Source organism: Charadrius vociferus, unplaced genomic scaffold (assembly GCF_000708025.1).
Source record: "Charadrius vociferus isolate BGI_N301 unplaced genomic scaffold, ASM70802v2 scaffold722, whole genome shotgun sequence".
Taxonomy (NCBI): Eukaryota; Metazoa; Chordata; class Aves; order Charadriiformes; family Charadriidae; genus Charadrius; species Charadrius vociferus.
In genome coordinates, this window is record NW_009647220.1 from 36,698 (window position 1) to 47,050 (window position 10,353).

The window sequence follows — 10,353 nt, forward strand, 5'->3', positions numbered from 1 at the left end:
GAGTTATTATTGTGAAAAACATTCAGATATTGTGCCCTCCCACTGGCTGTCCTTAGGTAAAGCTCCAGCTGATCCCAAAGGAAATATTCTTTCATGCAATTTAAATATGAATTCTGTTACTTTTTCAAAGCATCTACCATTTTCATCAAAGCAGAGCTTCCTGATGAGATCCTGCCACACTCTGCAAGCAGCCCAAAAAACGGATGCAAGGGAAGAGCTCAGCTCTGCCAAGAGCCGCGATGAGCTGGCCAGGGCCTCTCCTCACCATACGCAAGGAGCGATGCCCCCCAAACAGCTACAGAACAAAACAGCCTGAAAAATACCCACCTATCAGGAAACCACTGGGGAAATGTTAAAAAGCACTTCCCCTGTAATAAGAAATAGGTCAATGCAACTTATGCAGGAGGAAGGGGCTCTGCACTGGTGGCAACGGCATAATTTCTAGGCTGGTAATCAGCACAAATGGCTGACTGCAGGTGGAAGACTTTGCTAATTGGGATGCACATAGTGGTTTGAAACCCTTGTGGGGGAGGAGGGAGGGTTTGCTATGAAGACTTACCTGGAGAGTGCTCAGACTGGTTTATGATCGCTCAAAGTGAGGTGAGGGAAGAATGACCGACTCTTCATTTATTTAAAACAGGAATATGACACAGGAGGGGTTAGCTGCACAAAGTGAAGGTTGGGCCAAATTCCCACTCAGTACCTGAGTGTGACAATAGTATATGCAACTTCAAGCTCAAAGCAACAGTAAAAAGTATTTCCGAATTTAAAAAAAAAAAAAAAATAATTACAGAAATTACACACAGGAAGAACCAAAAGCTGAAGATCTGAAATGAGTAGAGCCTAAGCCGTCCCTGTAATTCGCTCCACTTACCCCTTCTTGCTTGTAAGCTGTACTTACTCATACTTACCAATAATGCCATGAATAGAAATTAGCACCTTTTCACCTCGATGAAAGGTAGGCACGTGGAATTCTCAGAGGCACTTTTTCAGTGTGGGCAGAGGGAAAGGAGAGAAACGCGCAGGGCTGGAAACATTTAACAGGCACTACACGTGAAGGGAGACAAAATAAACAGAGGGAATCCAGCTGTAAACTGGACCAGACTCGCCACAAGTCCGTGGCCAGCATCAGTGGTGCAGAAGTAGTTCAGAACAGACAGCATTATCTACTGTTATCATACAGGTAACTAACTACAAGACCAAATAATTTGAAAATGTCATGGGCCTCACCACGCAAACCTCAACTGAAGGACAGTTTGAATATTAGTAGTTGAAAACTAGGAAGATCAGTAAATCCAGAGATTCCTCTTCCAGGTCTGTTGCATCTCAAAAAAATTTGAACCACATTCAGATGCTAAACACAGGATCACACATGTTTAGACAAGAACCAAGAACACTCGAATACAGCCTTTTTTTTTTTTCTTTTTTAAAGAAATATATATCACCAGCAAATCACTTGGGCCAGAACTGCAGATGGTTTACAGTAACAGCAGATTTTACACCTTTTAACTACAGATTCCACTAAGGGGTCCAATCCTGGTCCTGTAATTGCTTGTCTCTCCCAGACTTTGCAGCACAGAGATTACACCTGTGTGTCCCTACTGTTACTGTAAGTTTAGGAAGTACAGCAGTATCTGATGATCTCAGGAGTGAATGGGACAGGGTGCATTCCCCTCTCTACCCCCAGCAAGCCCCCTACATGTTGGGCATGAAATAAGCAGAGAAAACAAACACTGGAACTTCACTTTAAGTTTTTTCGAAAGAGCAGATCCAATTTCTTCAGTCAGTTCCACAAAGTGAATTAAAGAAGTATATCCTTAGTGTAGCAAAGCACATCTTAGTCAGCTATAAAAGCAAAATAAAGAATTGGATAAGCGTGTCCATTGTTCTTCAATATTTGTGCAATGTCCTTTGTTTGGCACTGTTCCTCGCACGGAGAGGCAGCACAGGTGCCTGGTTTGGGTGGGGCTCAGGAACTATCTTGTAAAGAGCTAATGTCGCCATCGTGTGGTAACCTTCAGAAACAAAACTTCTGTAGTTTTCTGCATCCCCGTAGACTTTAAAAAACCGGGAGAAACCAGCCCAGATGGCACAAATCTCATGGACTGAAATGAAGGCGCACTACCGACAGGATACAGAGCTGCAGAAGGTTTCAGAGAGGTGTCATGAGTTGGAGAAAGGAGCACCAGATGCTGCACACGTGGAACACGCTGCCAGAAAGACAGCACAGGTACCAAAGATGGGTATATTGCATTATGTCCCTTCTCCACTTCCCTCCAAATTGTAAAAAAACTTATGGTGCTTTCACAGAAACAGCCGATGGCAGGCATGGTGCTACAGAACTAGGTTTTCTCCTAAGGCACATTGACATGCTTCTTACCCTAACAGTGCCTTAATGTCCTTCTCCCCCAGCACATGCCTTCCTATGGCACGGCGCTAGGGCTGACACAGGCAGACAGGCAGGCAGCCCTCCCTCCAGGCACATTATAAGGTTCCTGTTAAGGTAAATGCCAGCTGCAAGGCAGCTGGGAAGGGTACAGCATGCTTCCCATCATTGAAGCATTTCCAATACTCAGTAGCTGCCGAGTAGTATTGGTGCGAATAGGAACACTGGATCACTTGCTGCAGTCACAGCCAAAGTTATTCCTTGGAAGGAAGTACCTTTAAAAACAAGGAAATGTTGAAAAAGAATTTGGGAGCTCATTACGACTGAAGGCACATCTATTTTCTCTATAGGCACTTTTACCAATTTTTCACCAGTCTTATGTAACAGCTTACCAGTGGCACATAAAAATCCTGAAAGAACCTTAAGGAAAAACTCTTTCACCTTAAAGGACCTCGAGGTTGATATACCTTTCAAGTCACTTTCACATTAAAGAGTTGCAGAGTAGGCGGATTTAATCACTTAAAAATCCAATTTAAAATCAAGATCTCCAGATGCTTGAACATGGGTTTTAATCCCAGCTTGCATAATTTCTGATTTTTTTTCCGCAGTTGTTACATCCATTCCTATAAACCACGTGCCTGAACTCAATTTCCAAAGCCATATAAATAGCTCAAGACAACACTGTACAGTTTTAAGTGTTCGAGCATACCTAATTCTCAAAAATTTAAGTGTTTGAGATGCCCAATTCTGGCTAAAATAAGCAACACTAGCCATGTAACTACTTAAAAGCACATACTTATCAGTGTATTTAACAATACATTTAAAGGTCTTACAACCTTCTTTTTTTTTTTTTCAAATATATATTCTCCCCCCCCATTTTATATTTGACTGTAAAAATAATTTGCTTTTCAATTTTAACAGATCTCAGACTTCCACAATTTTTTCATTCAATGTGAAGAAAATATATCCCGTCAACAAACTGCATAGGAGAAAACACAGGAAAATATGGATGCTGAAGTTCAGAGATACGTAAACGTTATTTTATAATGCAAAGACTAAATCAGGCACTTCAGTGTTTCAGATGGATTGAGTAATAATTTTTAGGTCATGTCCCTTTTTACTTAAAGGTTTTGATTAAAGAGCAGGAATTATATGCTGTATTGTTTAAGGAACTGTAATTAGGCTCAGGTCATGACATAAACTCTTTCAACTTTAAACATTCTGAAAAGCAAGCATGCTTAAACAGAAGTCACCAATTTCCACCTTGTTGACATGTCCCTCGTTATTGTAACTATACTTACAGGACAACTGGGTTATTAGATGCTTCTTTTAGAAAATATGGATTAATTTAAAGTGTTTGAAGAGCAACTTGTCAGTCTTTCAAACACCAACATACTTACAGTCTAACCAGAACACATACTTTCAGGTTATGCCTTAATTTATACAGAAAAATTAGTGTAACCGATTATTTTCTCATCTTTCACACCCAAGAGTCGGTAAGTAATTCTGTTCATTCCCAACCATTTCAAGAGCAGACTGCTCTAAAATGTCAGGATCCGACCTACTTCAAATAACTGGGTATGCAAATATTTCAACTGGCATTGGGTATAGAGTACTGCACGGTCTGTATGGTCACCTTCACAGAAAGTGACAAAAAACACACCTGCGTGTTCCAGGGAAACATTAGAACCCAACACCTGGACATTAACAAATGAGACAGACAACAATTCTTGGTCAGAAGCAATAGTGAACTTATGATTACAGTTCAAATCAGATGTTTAACCATTTGTTAAAGAAACAGAACAGGGACACAAAAGTCATACATAAGTAGAAGTTCACTTTATTTCTGCGCCTTCTGTGCCTTCTGCACCTTCGCTGACTTCGGTGCCTTCTCTGCCTTCTCTGGCTTCTCTGATTTCTCTGGCTTCTTGCCTTTTTTAGAAGCCATCCTCTGGAGCTTCTTCATTTCATGCTTGATGATCCTGTTCCTCTGTAAAAAAGGAAAATGTTTACTATTCATCAGAATGAAAACAGCAACAGCTCATAAATATTACAAAATAATATTTATGAAATATTATGAAATATTGCATAAATATTTATGAGATATTATGAATTTCAACTCTAAGCTTTCAGATTCTGCCCTTTTTGATAATCACCCTTTGCTAACCCATTATATTTATATTATATAGTCAAAAGATTTACCATCTATTTAAAAGTCTTCTGTTCTAGGAAGTGGACAACATCATTCTGGCTGGTAACTTCAGCACCCCAATATTTTGTGTGCAATGACTTTTATTACATAATGAAATACTAATAGCAACCCATCAAGAACATCTGATTTCATCAGCAGGTAATTCCTTCCTCAGCTCTAACTTAGAGGACTGACACACACATCACATGGTTCAAGTTTGATCAACTACTGAAGAGAAAGTGATGGCCAAAGAAAAATGAAAAATTCAAGGCATTCGTGTACTTTGTATCACTCTATAACCTAATCCAGCTATAAAAGTAACACCACTAACATCTGCATGTGACTCTAAAGTGAAAGCCACAAGCATTAACCCCCAAAAGAAGTGACACTCAAACACTTACCATTTTCTTTGCTTTCATAACCTTGTAGCGATCAAAGTCAGTCATTTTGGCTTTCTGTTTGAAAAGAATCAGTCATGAAGCTCTGATACATACATACATACGCCAAACAGTAAAACTCAGTGTTTCAAAGCATTCCATAAGTAACTCTGATCATCTCCAAATTAGGCTTCGCTGCACATCTGGAACTAGTTCACTATTTAAGGCCTTTGGTGGGAAGTGATGGTGCACAAAATAGGTGGTTATAGAAATGACTGAACAAAACCACCTTTACTGTTGAAATACAAGAAGGTGCAGCTGATAGGTAGCAAATTTTAAAAATCTATGCCTTGTCTGTGTTTAATCTTAGCCTGCAATTGAAAATATATAGTTTATTAGATTTCACCTAATTTTAATAAGCAGAAGCAGTACAACATGCATTACTCATCCACCAGAAAACTGTACCTTTTCTCGGGCTTCGATCTTCTTTGCCCATCTTGTTGCTGCCCATTTTTCATTTATATTTTCCTTTTCCCAGGCAAGTCGCACACACTTCTGACGGGCACTGCATCAGAACAGTCACAGTCTTTATAAGGAAAGGTTCTCTCTGATGCTGGCCCACCAAATTTCATAAAGGGAAGACCACCCTTACACGTTACTTCAGACACTTTAAGTCAATGCTGCACACATCTCTGCAGCCTAATTAACATTTTATTGTTCAAATGCCTTGCTAGGACTGAACAGAGGAGCGACTCCAAGAAGCACACTCATCCACTATTCCTAGCACTGCTTCAGAATCAGAAGGTCAGCAATTTTTGTTTCTAAATTACAGAAACTCATATAGTAACTAAGCTAAAGAGAACAGAATGAGTTCAGCCTCCCGCAATTTCACTGTAGTTCTATAGGCAGGGAACGTATTTAATGTCTGAAGGAGACCTAAGCAGTAGTAAAAACAGAACTGCATAGTATTTACTGCAACTGTTTCCCTGCACATTATTGACCTCACCACGAACTGCAAGTTGTCTGGGCTAGCTTACCATTTCCTTTGCAACTGAACAGCGGTTATAAGCCAATACTGATAACAAAAACTTGGACGTATTCAATTGTGATAACAAGGTCTGCCAAATTTTTATCACGCATACGTGTTAATTCATTGATTTAATGTTGCATGAACTTTCTGGATTTAGCAAGCATCAGATCACACAATTCAGGCATCAGATGACAAAATGACAGCATGATTTTTTACACAGGCAAAAAAAAAAAGTGAACAATCACCTGTGTGGGAACTTGAGAACAAAGTCAGTCAGCTGCATGCACTTGAAGGGCATAGCCTGCCTTCTGACACCACTGCAGGGGCCATCAACTAGTGCCTGAAAAAGGAAAACAAACATGGGGGTTTTGTAGCAGTTTTCCCATCACACTTTAGATAGAAGCTTCCTAATAATGCATGAACAGTATCTCGACAACAATGGTCCAAGACTGAAATAAGTGTTACGCAGACAAAAGCCAAGATTGACAAGTGCGTACACAACCCAAGCTTTACAGAAAGAATTTTAAAGGTCCATCTATGTCTTTCAAAAAGAAAAACAATCAGAACTTTAAATCCACACAGAACTAAGACGACATGCTTTATCTTTTTTTTTTTCCCCTAGCTTTTTCAGGAACATTAAGTGAAAAAGAGTCCCCTAGCCCAAACATTTTCTTTAAACATACATTAATGCCATTCCATTCATAAGTTTTAGACTTCAACATCACTTGTCCACTTCTACTGCTAGGAAACATAGCAGAGAGGGGAACACACCACTTGCCAGTAAAAAAAAGCTTGCTACTGAAAATTTCAAATACACCACCTGTTAAAAACCACTTTTTTTGGCCAATTACTTAGATCCATTCACAGTAAATTTCCTTAAAGTCGATACACTTAGTGCACAAGCTTCTGTGAAGATGGGAAGAAAACAAAGGTACAGTGCTCATAGCTTACCCTGTTTTGGTCAATAACATCCACGATGGCCACCAGCTTGCCAGCATGGGGCCCGAAGGAAATGAAGGCAACCCTGCCAATCTCGACGAAGCGTTTGAACACCTGAGAGCAGCAAGAATTGACAGAAACTAAGCGGTAATACAACCCAGGCCATTGCTAGGTTCAAGGCTTTCACTGCCTTTGTAGCCGGTTCCCAAGTTTCGAACTGCACTAAATCCCTTCGGTTTCAGCAAAGGGCCCACGGTGAGGCCCACCACTTCTTCCCAGCCCTGGCCCCGCGTGGAGACCGCAAGCGGGGGGAGAGGAGAAGCGCTGAGCCCCGCCGGGCCGCAAAGAGCCAGGAGCGGCCGCGCCGGCTCCGGCCCTGCTACACGCTGTCCCTCCCTAACCGGCCGCACGCGGGGCCCGCTCCCAGCCCAGCAGGCCTTAAATCTGAGGCTCTAAAATCATCAGAGAACTTCCACTTTTGGTGTCTGTGTGAGATAATGGCTTCAGTCACTTGAAACTGAGCACAGTTTGATGGCAAGGAAAGGAATGAGCGGAAGGTAAAGTGAGCCTTCTTGCATGAAAGCACTAATATGCTCCAGAAGTCATGGTGGAGACTTTTAAATCTCCAGTTCACTCCCAAATGACTTGATTTGAATAGTCTGTCCAAACCCATTTGACATTCCTTTCAAGTCCTTCAGGGCATTCAGATTCCACGAGCATTTGTTGTGATACCCGGTGGCGGCGAGGGAAGACGCTGAGGGGGAGGTGGCGTTCCCCCAGGGCGGCTCAGCTCGCTCGAACCAGCAAGCTGCAATTCCTCCCCGAGCTTGGGGATGGGGGGGGAGGACAGCCTCAGCGCTTCGAGCCGGCGCTGCGGACCGCGGGCAAGGGAGCGGTTTTTGGTTCCAGCCGCCGTGAGAGGGTGTCGTGGTGTCAGGGGTATACGGGAGAGGAGCGCAGTGCTGGAGGCCGTGTCCGCGCTGAGGGAAGGATGGTCGTGTGTGAGCTCAGGGGAAAGCTGGCAGAGCGCAACCAACACGCTCTGAGGCATTTTGTTAAAATTGCCCTTCTCCTCGAAAGGCAGAAGGTTTTAATGAGGGGGTGAGTAAAAAAACACCACAGGGTTGCTCATGTCACGGTGCAGAACTGGCCCTGACTTGCAAGAGCAGCTTGGCGATAGGCAAGGCAGTGCTCTGGGTACCAAAAAGGGCTTGGGAAGGAGATAGGAGAAGTACACGTTCAGAACAAGCTTCTGGAGAGGGTAAAATAGGCGTTATAATTCAGCCCAGTAGGTGATGCCACCTGATGGTGGAAAGTTCATGGTTTGAAAACAAGCAGAATCGTAGAATGGTTTAGGTTGGAAGGGACCTTAAACATCACTTAGTTCCAACTCCCCGCCCTGGGCAGGGACACCTCCCACCAGACCAGGTTGCTCAAAGCCCCATCCAACCTGGCCTTGAACACCTCCTGGGATGGGGCATCCACAGGTTCTCTGGGCAACCTGTTCCAGTGCCTCACCACCCTCAGTAAATAATTTCTTCCTAATATCTCATCTACAGAAGAGCAACATTAATTGACTCTGCGGTGGTACAGAGGGGCAGGTAGCAGCGCTGCATACGCAGTAGTCGAGTGCGTGGCCTGTGCTGTTCGTGGCACATCACATCCTGCTGCTCCTGGCAGGCGGTGTTGTGGCAGCACTGTCGTCACCAAGGCATAGGCATGCCACCAGATGACTGTGTTCATTCTGTTCTTGCGCTGTGTTCTCTCCCAGCTCGAGGTGAGCGCAGGGCAGCTCTGATTTCGTTGCTCAGTACCTGTTGCCACACGAATGGCAGTTCCTAGAGAGCAAAGGCACAGCGCGAGCTCTCTGCAGTGCACACAAGGATGGACCTTTCCAGCCTGGAGCAGAGCGGCAGAGACGGTGTGGGCTGGCTTTGATGGACATGCGTCGAGATACTGACGTGCGTGCGGGTCACATTTTGCAGGATTTTCACTCGCATGAACGTCAGCTGAAACGTGGTATGAGAAAAGGAGCTTTGAGAGTAACTCAAGTGTAAGTAAAATGTCCTGCAGAGCACTGCTGGGAAATAGGTCTGACCTTCATCAGTGGAGCAAAACATCCCAATTTAGCTGTCTAAAGCATGGTGTTTATTGTTTGTTCAGTTTTGCTTTTATAATCAAAAGCTGCAAGTAAAAAACATACTTAAGCCGTTTTAAGTGGTGTAGATGTTTTATGCAAGTTCCCAGGGAATGGATCATTAAAACGTTAATGAGCACTTAACTTCATCAGGTTTTTTGGAAGTCCCATCCAGAATACTGTTACAGCAATATTATTTTACTGTGCTTTACAATAGTCACATATTAATACATATATTAAACCAGTTATTTTTAAAAAACATGTTCTAGGTCAAGTCAGTAGAAGGCAATGGCTTTTGGATTCTTCCTATTTTTTTTTCATTTTCTTCATTTGATCTAACGTTGCTTTCTAGTACTACTTAAGAGGAAGGAAAGGTTACCTAAAATCTTGGCCTTTTTAAGGACCTTTGCATGTTTTGTGGCAGAGATACTCAAATGTCAGTAGCAACTGCACTGATAACTCGCTGAGGATGTGAGGGTTGCATCTGTTCTACGCAACTGTAACTTGCATGCATGCATTTCTGCATCTGTTAAGGTCATAAACAACTGAAAGAGGCATCATAAAAGACACCAAACTTGGGCAGTGCCTTAACATCAAACACTGAAAACAATTCAGGACTTAAAGCTGAAAAACATTTTCTCCCATGAATGCACTTTTAGAAACATACACTAGGCCTGCACAAATGTTGCTGAGCAACTAACTGGATACCACCTTCCTCTTCCTACACAGGAAACACTCATAAGTATAGGTGAGCACTTGTTGTGATACACTGTCTTCATTGCCATCCATTGTTCCTGAAATAATAATTGAATTTAAAAATTGAATAAAAACTCTCCAAATTGGAATATGATTGATGACCATCCTCAGCGTTGTTTACTTTTCTGTGATCTTACAAATGCTGAATTATGCTGTGCACTACAAGTTAACTGCGTTCTTCTGCTGAGTTTGTGTATTGCTTTATGAGAAGTTTGTCACTTTCCCCTCCCTTCATAAACGTCCATATGCATTTCATTTCTCTTTCTTCAGGTGGATGAATTTCTTGCTGCTTCTCCACAGATGAGGTTTTTCATATTACATAATCCTGTTCCTATTCCCAGTGCTCGACAGTTCTTTTTCTAACCAGTGTGTATCTTGATCGACTGTGATAACTGGGACTTGCTGCTTCTCTTTGGGACATAAGCTTTCAGGTCAACGTTATGGTGACAAACCTGAAAGTAGCACTAGAAAATGTTGGTGTCCCCAAGGGAATTGTTAATAGTGTTTAAAGGTAGAAGTTGTTTACATGTGTTTATG

General features: G+C 42.4%; 1 protein-coding gene across 1 annotated transcript; it reads right to left on the bottom strand.

Annotated features, from left to right (window-relative positions):
- Positions 1-4,150: 4,150 nt before the first annotated feature.
- On the bottom strand, positions 4,151-7,974 carry RPL14 (ribosomal protein L14). The gene is made up of 6 exons (XM_009879600.1): positions 7,656-7,974; positions 6,936-7,063; positions 6,230-6,324; positions 5,420-5,519; positions 4,979-5,032; positions 4,151-4,376 (listed from the first exon to the last, which is right to left on the bottom strand). The coding sequence occupies exons 1-6, from the start codon at positions 7,972-7,974 to the stop codon at positions 4,227-4,229; spliced, it is 846 nt and encodes a 281-aa protein (XP_009877902.1). The 3' UTR covers positions 4,151-4,226.
- Positions 7,975-10,353: the final 2,379 nt, after the last annotated feature.

Bases quoted from the DNA above. Each gene is read 5' to 3' on its own strand.
- RPL14 (XM_009879600.1), bottom strand. From the start codon at position 7,974: ATGCCTCAGAGCGTGTTGGTTGCGCTCTGCCAGCTTTCCCCTGAGCTC. The intron at 7,064-7,655 runs GTATCACAACAA...ATTACCGCTTAG, and splicing joins TCTTCCCTCGCCGCCACCGG to TTTCTGTCAATTCTTGCTGC. The intron at 5,033-5,419 runs GTACAGTTTTCT...CTTTTCAAACAG, and splicing joins AGATCGAAGCCCGAGAAAAG to AAAGCCAAAATGACTGACTT.